The sequence below is a fragment of the Terrapene carolina genome, unplaced genomic scaffold, assembly GCF_002925995.2.
Source record: "Terrapene carolina triunguis isolate 2854851 unplaced genomic scaffold, T_m_triunguis-2.0 Scaffold212, whole genome shotgun sequence".
In the NCBI taxonomy this organism is placed as follows: Eukaryota; Metazoa; Chordata; order Testudines; family Emydidae; genus Terrapene; species Terrapene triunguis.
Window position 1 is genome coordinate 579,820 of NW_020664563.1, and position 14,975 is coordinate 594,794.

At 43.4% G+C, this 14,975-nt stretch overlaps 1 protein-coding gene and 1 long non-coding RNA gene across 3 annotated transcripts in view; one reads left to right on the plus strand and one right to left on the minus strand.

The window, feature by feature from the left end:
* The window catches only part of ATF6 (activating transcription factor 6), a 367,785-nt gene that overhangs the window by 180,014 nt on the left and 172,796 nt on the right, over nt 1-14,975 (plus strand). Inside the window, exons 11-12 of one of the 2 annotated variants that reach the window (XM_026656216.1) lie at nt 3,434-3,547; nt 8,523-8,625. In XM_026656216.1, coding sequence (XP_026512001.1) covers nt 3,434-3,547; nt 8,523-8,625 — 217 coding nt within the window. The remainder of the gene's footprint in view (nt 1-3,433; nt 3,548-8,522; nt 8,626-14,975) is intronic. The other variant, XM_026656217.1, reaches the window with a different exon arrangement.
* LOC113407567 lies at nt 1,576-11,682 on the minus strand. The gene is made up of 3 exons (XR_003370009.2): nt 11,606-11,682; nt 10,147-10,336; nt 1,576-1,710 (listed from the first exon to the last, which is right to left on the minus strand). It is a non-coding gene; the product is annotated as an uncharacterized LOC113407567 (long non-coding RNA).

Below are 14,975 nucleotides of genomic sequence, written 5' to 3' on the forward strand. Positions count from 1 at the left end.
CAGGGAACTTAATGTTGAGATACTACCACATCCTCTATAGCTGTGCTGAAGGATCCTTCACAGTGTCAGAATCATAGAATATCAGAGTTGGAAGGGACCTCAGGAGGTCATCTAGTCCAACCCCCTGCTCAAAACAGGACCAATCCCCAGACAGATTTTTGCCCCAGATCCCTAAATGGCCCCCTCAAGGATTGAACTCCCAACCCTGGGTTTAGCAGGCCAATGCTCAAACCACTGAGTTATCCCTCCTCCCTAGAAAGCATTGAGGGAAAAATGTACTCTACACATTGTTGCCAACTCTTGGGATTTTACCACAGGTCTTGAAATGGTGTTTTTCTTGAAGACCCAGCTGGTAGAGTCAAGACACCAAAAGAGAATCACAACTTTCATTTGGAAAAAAAAAGTTAGTTTCTAGCTCTCATGGTTGCAGAGAAAAGCGTGAAAACATGAAGCAGGTGTACCCTACAGGCTCAGAAACCAGCAGGAAAGCAAAAAACCCAACATTTATTATTAAAACTAATGTTTAAGACAGTCTCATGATTTGGGGGCCTGATTCACAATTTTTGAACACTTGAGGTTGGCCATACTCTCTATGCACCCTAAAGGAGTCTTGACTTAAGGCTTGGGAATCCGACCCAGGCCCTTCCTGTCTTGAGAAAGAGAGTTATTAGTGATTGGTGCCACTTCTGACCGAAATAACCAGTACTTCATGAGGGAGAGGGAGAGCTCAGTGGTTTGAGCATTGGCCTGCTAAACACAGGGTTGTGAGTTCAATCCTTGAGGGGACCACTTAGGGATCTCGGCAAAATCAGTACTTGATCCTGCTACTGAAGGCAGGGGGCTGGACTCAATGACCTTTCAAGGTCCCTTCCCATGGGATGGGAAGGAGACTTTTCTTCCTCCTTGAAAAATGCAGTAGAGTTGTCTTGACTTGCATGGTTATGAATGTTAATATTTGTCATGTTACCCAGCCCTTCTTAAAATTCAAGCTATGATATTTGTTTTCTTAGTCACTCAAAATCTGTTCAGCAAAGTTCAAGATACTTACAGAGGAAAGGACTGGATCCTAAACTCTGTGAGCAGTGCTCTTTGTTAGAAACCTCATGCATGCTTGTGCAAACCATTATTCCTGGATATCTACAGAGATGCACCTCACGAATGTATGGTTACAGTCTGCTCTAGCGGCTGCCTACCAAGTAGTCCCAAAGAATAATTTTTATTTTATCCATTAATATCTTTATTGGTCATTTACAGGGGTGTATTCAATTGACATAAAGTCACTTTAAGCCTTTCTAGATCTCCCGCAGGCAGTGGATGCGTATGTTCTGGATTGTGTCCAGATTGAAGGTTGGCTTATTCAGACTGTGTTTTCCCCTTCACAGAGTCTGTCCTAACAGATCTGTCCTTTCCAGATATTTTTGGCTAGCTGAATAGAGACAGCCGCAAATGTGCAGAAAGCACTAATAGATTTTTGCCATGTGGAAAGACGGGAATCAATCAGGAATACTCTAATGACTTAGTATTATGTGGCTATGATAAAGGGCCTATGTTCTATGTGGCACATTTTAGACTATGAATTATGTGATGAGGCAGCAGAGATGCTCACTCAGGAAGGTATGTCAGAGCCAACACCTCCTCTTTTTTTCCAGTCTCTTTCACCTTGTTGCTTGGCAAGCGTGGAACCCTCTGCTTCTTTTTCTTTTCTCTGTGCTAGAAGCAGAGACCAGAAGAGGGACAAGGCGGGAAGGTGGAAAGAAGGATAAAGGGGAAAAAATGAGTAACATTTTCAAAAGGAACCTGGGCATTTAAGTGCCTGAGTCTCACTGAAAGTCAGTAGGACTTCAGCTCCTAAGTCATTTAAGTGCTTTCACATTTTTTACCCAAGGATTATCATAAAGAACTGAGGCTAGGGACCTGGAGCTAACTGCCTGAGTTTAAGAGCCAAGCCAAGACTTCTGCCTTGCTTCTAGGCCTCCTTCCCAATTCTCCTCTGGGCAGGCCCCAGGATTTCCCAGACTACCAGCAGCATCTCAGGCAAAATCTCCTTCACAGACAAACTTTTCCTCTGCTACTCCACATATGAAAGAGATGGCCTGGCTTTTCATATGCCTCCCCCTCTCAAAGCTGGAGCAAGGAGAGCCCCTGTGGTTCTTTAGGGACTCTGGGAAAGGGAGGGCTAGTTCCCTTCTCTCCTCACTCTTATGGCTGAGATCCCAGCTGGGGTTGAGATTGGGGTTTCTCTTCTGTCTTTCTCCAAGGCCCTGCTGCCCCTGTGAGCCTCTGCCTCAGGCTCCTCTCTTCCCATGTTTCTCCCATTTGGAAGAGCTGTTGATCTACTAGCAGCTACTGTGTAGCAGGGTTTGCTGCCCATTCTGCCACTTTTCATCCCTGCTAGCTCTGTGGCCTCTCCAGCTGCCCTCAATTCTTGATCCCCTTCCTGCATGCAGCTGGCAGTGTTGTCTTGCTCTTTTGCTTGCCCCCTACCGCCCACCTTAGCTCCCCTATCTCACTAGAGCAAAGAGCAGGCCACTTGACCAGAGACTTCTCTGCACATTGGCCAGAGAAGGCTGCCTCTTTGGGTAGGAAATCTATAGGGCTGCTGTTTGGTCCGTGCCCCTTACATTTGTGTCACATTATAAAACTTGAAATCAATTAGAAGTATGGTTACAATATGCATGCAAATGAGATGATGTCTTTGAGCTCCTGCCAACTGGCCAGAATGGCCTGTGGTGCAGATTTAGGTAACCCCTGCTTCAATATGTCCACTTCTTCATGGCTAGGGCTCTTTCTCCCCCAGCCATGCAGAGCATCACCTCCTGGAGCCTGTACACTGGAGTCAAGGTTCACCCAGGTTCACCAGTCCACATACAAGCACAGTGCTGTAGGAGCAAAGCAATTGCTGTGGGCAGAAGACTTGTTTTGAATGGTTGATGTAGAGATGAACTTATTACAAGTGATTAGTGACATCTGCAAATTTAATCTGGATGATTGTCATTTTATTTGTATCAACTTAACACCTAGGAACCCTAGTCATGGACCAGGACCCCATTATGCTGGGCACAGAACAAAAACAACAGTCACTGCCCCATGGAGCTAACAGTCTAAATAAGATTTACAATTAAACTGCTAACTTCTTTGGCTTGTTTGTGTGAGCACTATGATTTTTGGCTTAAGAGGCAAATTTTGTTTTTGGCTCCCATACTGCTGATGTGTTTCCCTGCATTGGGTTCTACAAAGATCCTGAGGGAAAAGAGAGCAAAATACTGGGTTACTAGGCACAAATTGTCATCTCTTCTAGAAGAAGAATCTGTTGGAGCAATAGTAATCTGTTTATTGGCTCTCTCATTAGCCTTTGGTGATACATGTTCATTGGGGGAGGCTGAAGGAACTTTGAAAGAAATTTGAAGAGATTTTTTGGTGTCTTTATTTCTAGGTATGAACGTTCTGTTTCTGATAACAAAGCCTTAATGGTAGTAACAGAAGACCCACTATTGTATATTTCTCCACCACCCTGTCAGCCACTGATCAACCGGACTGAGTCTCTCAGGTTAGCAAACATTGATTTCCAAGTGCGTGTTTTTTAGTTTGTAATTGTTGTGTGAATTCTGTGTAGATGAAAGGTGCCAGACTGGTGGCCAAGGTGCCTGGCATTTCTTTGTTTATATCCATACTAGATACATTGTGGTCAGTGGCAACACAAGCTTCCCCATTGTTCTACAGGTGTGTTTGAATCCTGGTTTAGCTGGCATCTGTAAGTTACAGATGTGGGAAACCCAATATAAACTGGGTTGCTTTAAATGGATCTTAGTGTGTTAGACCGGTGTAACTTTGGGTGTGGACACTCTAACATCCATTTACACCAACCTGACCTATATCAGGTTACCGACACCTCTAACTTATAAGTGCAAGCTAAACCAATAGAAGCCATGCTTAAACCAATGTTAAAGTGGCCACACACAATGTTGCACTGGTTTAATTAACTCAGTTTAACTTTTCACCTTTAGTTAAACCAGTGCGCTGTTTTGTACCAGGGTGTAGACAGTCTGACCTAGTAGTCAGAGAAGGAGTGAGGTTTAGTGGGCGGTGCTGGTGTCCAGATAGGGGAACCAAGCCAAGGGGTCAGCACCAGAATCAACTGCCAGTTACTAGATCCAGGAAACAAAGCTGAGGGTCAGAACCAAGGTCAGATACCAAATGCCAGAGCCAAGGGTCAAGTTTGAATCAGGGTCAGAGGCCGGGGTCGGAGCCAGGACTGGTCACTAATGATTGGAGGTGAGGTGTAAGGGGAGGAACTTGAGGAGAGGCACGGAGCAGGAGCATGGTGGGAACAGGGGCGAGGCAGGAGCATAGCAGGAATCAGGAACAGGGTTGGGTGCGGGAGGCAGGCACAAGCAGGGTCCAATGCAGCCACAATAGGAAAACACCTTGTTGCTTGGATAAATTTCCTGTGCCGTCTTCTGGCTCAAATAGTATGGATGGACCAATCAGTGGAGCTGGGTGATCCTCCAATCAGGGCTCCCGTGGATGGCGCCTTGGCTGAGGCCATAGTCCTACTAGCTCCCCAGCCCATCAGATTTCAGCAGCCATCGGGTGCAGCCCAGAACACAGTGGCTCTCTGGGGACTCCCAGGCCTGGGTTCAAGACCCAAGATGTCACATGCATCTTTTGTGTATGGACTAGGCCTTAGCTCCCACTTGCTCAGCTGACTTGCCTCCCTTTAACCTATGAGACATGCTGGATTGTCCCATAATGCATTTGAGCAGGCAGCAATGCAGTAAGGATGGTGGCTTGCACTTGATGGGATCAGAGGATTCCCTAGGATGCTGGCCCAGTGCTGCATCAGCAGCCGGAACCACCTACTTGTCAAGCATATGCCTTCCCCCCAAGTCAAGGGGCTCTCATGAGCATCTATTCTGCCTGCCTCCCGGCAAAAAGAAACATTGGGGGTTTGTCCTGCGCTTAGCACAAATGAACTAGAATCCTGGGACTGTTTCCAACAGAAAGCAGCTACTTCTCCTTCCCGGCAATTCAGCAGACCCCACTCTTAATAGCAGCACTGGCTTGAGCTTTCATCCTCTGTTGAATTGAGAACAGCTGAGAGGTAGCTGCATGGAGAGGATGTGGAGCCATCCTTTTTGGCTGCTAGGAAAGTGGAGCAGCAAGCAGGGAGCTGGGAATGGGCTACTGAGCACTGGAGATTATTGGCCTTCACGCATACGAAGAGGTCAGTTCCTGGTGTGGGAGGGAGAGGGGGATTATCTGTGGAGTTTAGGGTAGGAAAGGTGAGGAAAGCATTCATGGGGAGCAAGAAGAGCCATGGAGAGTAAAGAGAGAGGGGTGGCAATTGGAAGAGGGAGCAATTTTTTCCAATTGCCCAGAAAGTCCAGTGTATTTCTCTGCAGGATGGGGAACTCTAGGTGACTTATTTACTTTTTTCTCTGTTATATAAGAAAAGTTCCCTGTCTTCCCTATCCCCTGTCCTAAGATAATCAGAGACTCCCAATGAGATGGTCGAGTTCAGGATCCTGACACAAGGAAGAAAGGAGAGCAGCAGAATACGGACCCTGGACTTCAGAAAAGCAGACTTTGACTCCCTCAGGGAACAGATGGGCAGGATCCCCTGGGAGAATAACATGAAGGGGAAAGGAGTCCAGGAGAGCTGGCTGTATTTTAAAGAATCCTTATTGAGGTTCCAGGAAAAAAACATCCCAATGTGTAGAAAGAATAGTAAATATGGCAGGCGACCAACTTGGCTTAACAGTGAAATCCTTGCTGACCTTAAACGCAAAAAAGAAGCTTACAAGAAGTGGAAGATTGGACAAATGACCAGGGAGGAGTATAAAAATATTGCTCAGGCATGCAGGAGTGAAATCAGGAAGGCCAAATCACACTTGGAGTTGCAGCTAGCAAGAGATGTTAAGAGTAACACGAAGGGTTTCTTCAGGTATGTTAGCAACAAAAAGAAAGTCAAGGAAAGTGTGGGCCCCTTACTGAATGAGGGAGGCAACCTAGTAACAGAGGATGTGGAAAAAGCTAATGTACTCAATGATTTTTTTGCCTCTGTCTTCACGAACAAGGTCAGCTCCCAGACTGCTGCACTGGGCAGCACAGTATGGGGAGAAGGTGACCAGCCCTCTGTGGAGAAAGAAGTGGTTCGGGACTATTTAGAAAAACTGGACGAGCACAAGTCCATGGGGCCGGATGCGCTGCATCTGAGGGTGCTAAAGGAGTTGGCGGATGTGATTGCAGAGCCATTGGCCATTATCTTTGAAAACTCATGGTGATCGGGAGAGGTCCCGGATGACTGGAAAAAGGCTAATGTAGTGCCCATCTTTGAAAAAGGGAAGAAGAAGGATCTGGGGAACTACAGGCCAGTCAGCCTCACCTCGGTCCCTGGAAAAATCATGGAGCAGGTCCTCAAGGAATCAATTCTGAAGCACTTAGAGGAGAGGAAAGTGATCAGGAACAGTCAGCATGGATTCACCAAGGGCAAGTCATGCCTGACTAACCTAATTGCCTTCTATGAGGAGATAACTGACTCTGTGGATGAGGGGAAAGCAGTGGATGTGTCATTCCTTGACTTTAGCAAAGCTTTTGATACAGTCTCCCACAGTATTCTTGCCAGCAAGTTAAAGAAGTATGGGCTGGATGAATGGACTATAAGGTGGATAGAAAGCTGGCTAGATCGTCAGGCTCAACGGGTAGTGATCAATGGCTCCATGTCTAGTTGGCAGCCAGTTTCAAGTGGAGTGCCCCAGGGGTCAGTCCTGGGGCCGGTTTTGTTCAATATCTTAATTAATGATCTGGAGGATGGCATGGACTGCACTCTCAGCAAGTTTGCAGGTGACACTAAACTGGGAGGAGTGGGAGATATGCTGGAGGGTAGGGATAGGATACAGAGGGACCTAGACAAATTAGAGGATTGGGCCAAAAGAAACCTGATGAGGTTCAACAAGGACAAGTGCAGAGTCCTGCACTTAGGACGGAAGAATCCCATGCACTGTTACAGACTAGGGACCGAATGGCTAGGAAGCAGTTCTGCAGAAAAGGACCTAGGGGTTACAGTGGAGGAGAAGCTGGATATGAGTCAACAGTGTGCCATTGTTGCCAAGAAGGCTAACGGCATTTGGGGCTGTATAAGTAGGGACGTGATCATTCCCCTCTATTCGACATTGGTGAGGCCTCATCTGGAGTACTGTGTCCAGTTTTAGGCCCCACACTACAAGAAGGATGTGGAAAAATTGGAAAGAGTCCAGCGGAGGGCAACAAAAATGATTAGGGGGCTGGAGCACATGACTTATGAGGAGAGGCTGAGGGAACTGGGATTGTTTAGTCTGCGGAAGAGAAGAATGAGCGGGGGGTTTGATAGCGGCTTTCAACTACCTGAAAGGGGGTTCCAAAGAGGATGGATCTAGACTGTTCTCAGTGGTACCTGATGACAGAACAAGGAGTAATGGTCTCAAGTTGCAGTGGGGGAGATTAGGTTGGATATTAGGAAAAACTTTTTCACTAGGAGGGTGGTGAAGCACTGGAATGGGTTACCTAGGGAGGTGGTGGAATCTCCTTCCTTAGAGGTTTTTAAGGTCAGGCTTGACAAAGCACTGGCTGGGATGATTTAGTTGGGAATTGGTCCTGCTTTGAGCAGGGGGTTGGACTAGATGACCTCCTGAGGTCCCTTCCAACCCTGATATTCTATGATTCTATGAATTCCCCTGGAGGCACTGGGACCCTCCATTCTGATGCTGTCAGGTGGGATATTGACTTTCACTCACCATCAGCCTTTGCTCACTTGGAACCAGCAGCCTAGCCTACTCACTGCTATAGACTAGTAACAATCATAAAACATTGTAACAATTCTCTGAGCCATCCAGTCCACCACAGATCTGCCTGTGTGGAAGTGTCCAAAGCTTTTTCATTAATCAAATTATGCAGTTGGAAAATTTATTATAAAATGGATTTAGAGGCCAGTTAAAGACAGAGATACACAGGTCATGACTTTTTCACTTCAACATCATAAAGTAAACAAAGATATAATTGAAGTAGCTAATACTTTCTTTGCCTTGATGGAAGAACTGGAATTGTGTGGTTTCTAAAGACATGAATTCATCACTGCATATTTTTTCTTTTCTTCTTTTTTTCCCCTTTACTCTGTTAAATTAATTTTTTGAGTATTTAATGGAATTTTATTCTTGAGTTGGTAGCCTTGTGATTTAAATTCTCAATATACCCCTATTGTTTTCAGGATTCGTGTTTATTTAATTATATATAGGAACCACTGTAGGTGGAAAAATCCAGTCCAATATTAACACATGGCAGATACTTAGCTATGAATTCTCTTTGAACATGTGACTAACATTAATGCCCCAGTGTTAAAAGGAACACAATATAAAATGTTAAGATGAACAAAACCCTAACATTAAGTCACAATACTTTTCAGGTGGATTGTTAAAATGCTGCTCAAAACCCAAGACATTTTGACTCCTCTTTTAAAGACATGCCTAATTTAATGTTGCATTTTACAGATTAAATCATGAACTTCGAGGGTGGGTTCATAGGCATGAAGTGGAAAGGACAAGGTCTAGAAGAATGTCAAATAACCAGCAGCAGAAAACACGAGTTGTCCAGGTAGGTTTGTACTGTTGAATCATTAGCAACACAAATTAACTGCTGGCAACATGACCAGCTTCCCTGAGACACGGCTCATTCCACAAGGCTTTTGTGTGTAGTGAAACTTATCAAAGTTTAAATGTTAAAGAAAGCTGCAGATTGGTAGAGCAAAGGGTTAACATACTAGTTATTTCTGGAGTCCCTGGTTAATAGAATCATAGAAGATTAAGGTTGGAAGAGACCTCAGGAGGTCATCTAGTCCAACCCCCTGCTCAAAGCGGGACCAACCCCAACTAAATCATCCCAGCAAGGGCTTTGTCAAGCTGGGCCTTAAAAACCTCTAAGGATGGAGATTCCACTACCTCCCTAGGTAACCCATTCCAGTGCTTCACCACCCTACTAGTGAAATAGTTTTTCCTCCTATCCAACCTAGACCTCCCCCACTGCAACTTGAGAGCATTGCTTCTTATTCTGTCATCTGCCACCACTGAAAACAGCCTAGCTCCATCCTCTTTGGAACCCCCCTTCAGGTAGTTGAAGGCTGCTATCAAATCCCCCCTCACTCTTCTCTTCTGCAGACTAAATAAGCCCAGTTCCCTCAGCCTCTCCTCATAAGTCATGTGCCCCAGCCCCTAATCATTTTCGTGGCCCTCCGCTGGATTCTCTCCAATTTGTCCACATCCTTTTTGTATTGGGGTGCTCCAAACTGGACGCAATACTCCAGATGTGGGCTCACGAGTGCCGAATAGAGGGGAATAATCACGTCTCTCGATCTGCTGGCAATGCTCCTACTGATGCAGCCCAATATGCAGTTAGCCTTCTTGGCAACAAGGGCACACTGCTGACTCATATCCAGCTTCTCGTCCACTGTAATCCCTAGGTCCTTTTCTGCAGAACTGCTGCTTAGCCAGTCGGTCCCCAGCCTGTAGCAGTGCATGGGATTCTTTCGTCCTTAGTGCAGAACTCTGCACTTGTCCTTGTTGAACCTCATCAGATTTCTTTTGGCCCAATTCTCCAATTTGTCTAGGTCACTCTGGACCCTATCCCTACCCTCCAGTGTATCTCCACTGGGGGGTAGTGTCATCTGTGAACTTGCTGAGGGTGCAATTAATCTCATCATCGAGATCATTAATAAAGATGTTGAACAAAACTGGCCCCAGGACCGACCCCTGGGGCACTCCGCTTGATATTGGTTCAAATCTCAACTCGTTGAAGTTTACAACCAAAAATGGTCTCACCTTAAGTTTGTGCTAGATATTCGTCCACAATCACAGAACTGCCATACAGTTTGGCATGGTTGTAAGCTGCTGTTCAAGGGATGCCAGGACTGGCGTAGCAGTGGATTTGGCAGATAAGGATTGAGTGGTGTTACAAGAGCTGTGAAGGAAAGCTGTAGATACCTCCTCGACTCTATACCTTGCTTGAGTCTTGTCTTTTGTGAATAGTAAAATCAATATAAATAAACTTTCAAGAAAGAGACCCAAAGGAGAGTGTTGAGACTGTAAATTTTTTTTTACTTAACCTAATACATGTGGTTACCTTTATATCTGCAATGATTCCTTTTATTTCTCTATGCTTGGTGTTATAGGCTGAGCTGGCAGCAACGTCTATAGTTAAGATTGCCTGACTCTTTCCAGCATAAGTCACTGTTTTCAGATGGTTTTTACTTTGCCAGATTTTAAGTATTCAGGCTGAATTTTTCCATGCTTGCACTCTGCTTCAGGGTGAACTAAAAAAAAAAAAAATCATCAAAATTGGTTCAGCCATTTGAAAGAACAAGATTATGCAAAACAACCTTTTTCCCTGTTTTAAGAAAATATTTTCAGCCATTTAATTGAAAAGTTTTAGTATCTGTGTACTTTGGAGCAGGAATTTGAAATTTGGTGAGGAGATGGTCCTAGGGCCAGGGAGGTGCTTTTGGCTGACTTAATGAAAATCCATCCAGCATTGGCAGAATTATAGGCTTCTGAAAATTGTCATATGCATAGGCCCAATAAAGCTTTTTAGAGGCTTGCTGCAAAAATCTCTGAAGATTCCATCTGCACTAAACATATTTCCAGCTCTGCTGACTTTGATCTGCACCAAGGGTACTTCCAGGGCCCACTCAGCCTCCTACATGGCCCAGGCCCAGAGCTAGAGCTCCAGAGAGGATGAAGGTGCAGCAGCAGCAATGTGCCCCTCCTTCACCCTTGGTGTAGGAGCCAGGGGGAAACCTTCCACTGATGGGTAGTGTGAATTCTGTGCACTTAACAGTCCTTATTATCAAGTTACTTTACCTTAGGAGCAGGGAGAGCATCAGTCTCACCAGTTTACAGATTTTACACAGAAGTAGCGCAGAGTCACTTCTGGGAGAGCTGGGAATGGACTCCTGTCTCTAATATCACAGATCCAAGTCTCATCCAAAGGCTCATTGTGCCAAATCAATGTGCTTGGGTGTGCTGTCTATAATCCTAGACCACACTCCTCTTCAGAACCAGAAGTTTCATAGATTCGTGGATTTCCAGGCCAGAAGAGACCACGATGATTATCTAGTCTGATCTCTTGCATAACACAGGCCACGGAACTTCCCTGAAATAATTTGTGTTGGAACTAGAGCAGATCTCTTAGAAAAATATCCAATCATAGAAGATTAGGGTTGGAAGAGACCTCAGGAGGACATCTAGTCCAACCCCCTGCTCAAAGCAGGACCAATCCCCAACTAAATCATCCCAGCCAGGGCTTTGTTAAGTCGGGCCTTAAAAATTTCTAAGGATGGAGATTCCACCACCTCCCCAGGTAACCCATTCCAGTGCTTAAACACCCTTCTAGTGAAATAGTGTTTCCTAATATCCAACCTAGACCTCCCCCACTGCAACTTGAGAGCATTGCTTCTTGTTCTGTCATCTGCCACCACTGAGAACACCCTAGCTCCATCCTCTTTGGAGCCCCTTAACCAATCTTAATTTAAAAATTGCCAGTAATGGTAAATCCATGATAAATTGTTTCAATGGTTAATTACCTTCAGAGCTAAAGCCTTATTTCCAGTCTGAAATAGAAGCTAGGAATTCTGACTGAATCCCAACAGTCCTCTGCTGTTTAGCAAATAATTGTGTGAGTCACTGCGTTCTCTCTCTCTAATGGCTTGTCCATACAGAGGATAGCGGCCTGCTACTGCAGCTTGTTACTCCTTTAGTTCAAGCAGTAGAGGTTTGTGCTGTGCTCTGGAGCTTAGGAGGTTCAAATCCTGCCGATGATCCATGAAGGTCATGATGTTTCCATTTGATAGAATTTCTGTGTTTTTCAGTTTCCTTTTAAAAAAAAAAAATACCTAGGAAATTACATTTTAAAACTATGTTTGCAAAGCCAAATACTCAAAAGTTAAAAGAATTAATGTAGCCTGTAAAAGCTAATTCATCCCCTTATGCATATGCATTATGATGATACAGCCTAATTATATGATCATTTACTCTTTTTTGTGCTGCAATATCCAGACTCATTCAATACACAAGTTGGACAGAGAATGAGGCAGAGGGTTGAAAACAGTGAGATGGCATTGAGGCTGCATGAGGGGTCCAAATTATAGCTGCATTGGCAACCTTAATTCAGGCATTTCCTAATTGAGTGTTTGATTTTGCATCCTGAATGTTTTATTTTTTAATGAAGTTTTTACATGCAGTAGGAAATACTTTGAATACTACAGAACTCCTGAGCTCAAGCGGTGCGCTGGCCTCAGCTTCCCAAGTAGCTAGGAAATACTGAGGTTTAGTAAATAGCAAATTTTATATAATTTTAAGAACAAGATTTCTAAAAAAATTGTCCTTGTTCAATAAGAATTTCCAGCTGCTAAATTTCAATAAGTTAAAACACATTAAATGGTTTAACTTTTAATATGTATGCAGTTGCCACAGGAATGTTTTGGGATTATGAAGGGGATGGGAGGTAGTTCACAAGGCAAACTTATGTTCAAATAAGATGCACGCTATGAAAGTGTTTGGGAAACGCTCACTGAAGGGAATTGGCGAGATTGAGGTGCTGCACTGTAGAACTCAGTAGGAATCAGTAGGATGATGATGCAGTTAACTCATGCGATTAACCCAAAAAAATTAATCCTGATTAATGGCAGTTATAACAATAGAATACCAATTGAAATTTATTAAATACTTCTGGATGTTTGTCTACATTTTCAATATTGATTTCAATTACAACACAGAATACAAAGTGCACAGCACTCACTTTATATTATTATTTTTGATTACAAATATATGCACTATAAAAATGATAAATAAAAGAAATAGTATTTTTCAATTCACCTCATAAAGTACTGAAGTGCAGTCTCTTTATTGGGAAACTTACAAATGCAGATTTTTTTTTTCGTTACATAACTGCACTCAAAAACAAAACAGTATAAAACTTTAGAGCCTACAAGTCCACTCAGTCCTACTACTTATTCTGACAATCACTAAGACAAATTTGTTTACACTGACGGGAAGTACTGCTGCCTGCTTCTTATTTACGTCACCTGAAAGTGAGAACAGGCATTTGCATGGCTCTTTTGTAGCCAGCGTTGCATGGTACTTACATGCCAGATATGGTAAACCAGTGATTCTCCAACTTTTGTACTGGTGACCCCTTTCACATAGAAAGCCTCTGAGTGCGACCCCCCCTTATAAATTAAAAACACTTTTTTAATGTATTTAACACCATTATAAATGCTGGAGGCAAAGCGGGGGTTTGGGATGCAGGCTGACAGCTTGTGACCCCCCACATAATAACCTCCCGACCCCCAATTTGAGAACCCCTGTGTTAAACATTAGCCTGCCCCTTCATGCTTCGGCCACCATTCCAGAGGACATGCTTCCATGATGATGATGCTCGTTAAAAAAACAATGCATCAATTAAATTTGTGACTGCACTCCTTGGGGGGAAAATTCTATGTTTCCTGCTCTGTTTTACCCGCATTCTGCCATATATTTCATGTTACAGCAGTCTCAGATGACCCAGCACATGTTGTTCATTTTAAGAACACTTTCACTGCAGATTTGACATAACGCAAAGAAGGTACCAATGTGAGATTTCTAAAAATAGCTACAGCACTCAAACCAAGGTTTCAGAATCTGAAGTGCCTTCTAAATTCTGAGAGGGACGAGGTGTGGAGCACACTTTCAGAAGTCTTAAAAGAGCAACACTCTGATGCAGAAACTACAGAACCCGAACCACCAAAAAAGAAAATCAACCTTCTGCTGGTGGCATCTGACTCAGATAATGAAAATGAACATGTTTCGATCCACACTGCTTTGGATTGTTATCAAGCAGAACCCGTCATCAGCCTGGACGCATTTCCTCTGGAATGGTGGTTGAAGCACGAAGGGACATATGAATCTTTAGCACATCTGGCACTAAATATCTTGTGATGCCAGCTACAACAATGCCATTAGAATGCCCTTTCTCGCTTTCAGGGGATATTGTAAGCAAGAAGCAGGCAGCATTATCTCCTGCAAATGTAAACAAACTTGTTTGTCTGAGTGATTGGCTGAACAAGAAGTACGACTGAGTGGACTTGTAGGCTCTAAAGTTTTACATTGTTTTGTTTTTGAGTGCAGTTTTATATACATAATTCTATATTTGCAAGTTCAACTTTCATGATAAAGAGATTGCACTACAGTACTTGTAGCAGGTGAATTGAAAAATACGATTTTGTTTTTTTACAGTGCAAACATTTGAAATAAAAAAAATAAATAAAGTGAGCACTGTACACTTTGTATTCTGTGTTGTAATTGAAATAAATATATTTGAAAATGTAGAAAACATCCAAAATATTTAAATAAATGGTATTCTATTATTGTTTAACAGTGCGATTAATCACGATTAATTTTTTTAATCGCACGATTCATCACGATTAATTTTTTTAATCACTTCACAGCCCTAGTTGAAATCTACTGATTGGAATTTTCCCCTCCTGTACTTATGAAAGTACAAGAGAAATTGAAAGTTCCCTTTTTTTTTATAAACTCTGGCTAGCTAGCTCTGTAGACTATGCAAATGTATATAATTGTTTTGCGCAGCTAAGCATATACTACAGCAAACCTTTTAGGTTTAGTGTTATGAGTCCCAGCTTAACATTTTTGTACAGGGATTGCTATTCATGCTTTAAAACACTGCCAAATGGATAAGTTGCTGGTAATAATGCAGGCTCAGAATTAATGAGATCTGTGTTTATGGTTCAGATTTTTAACTTCATCTTCATTGTCAGTAGGCTGAGTATCTGTGAACTTTCCAAACATCTCATTTAATAAAGAGATCTTAATGCAGCATTTAAAAGGACTGAACTGAAGCATCCTGGGCAATGGGACATACACTGTGGGAAATATTTATTAAGTATTAAACCGCCG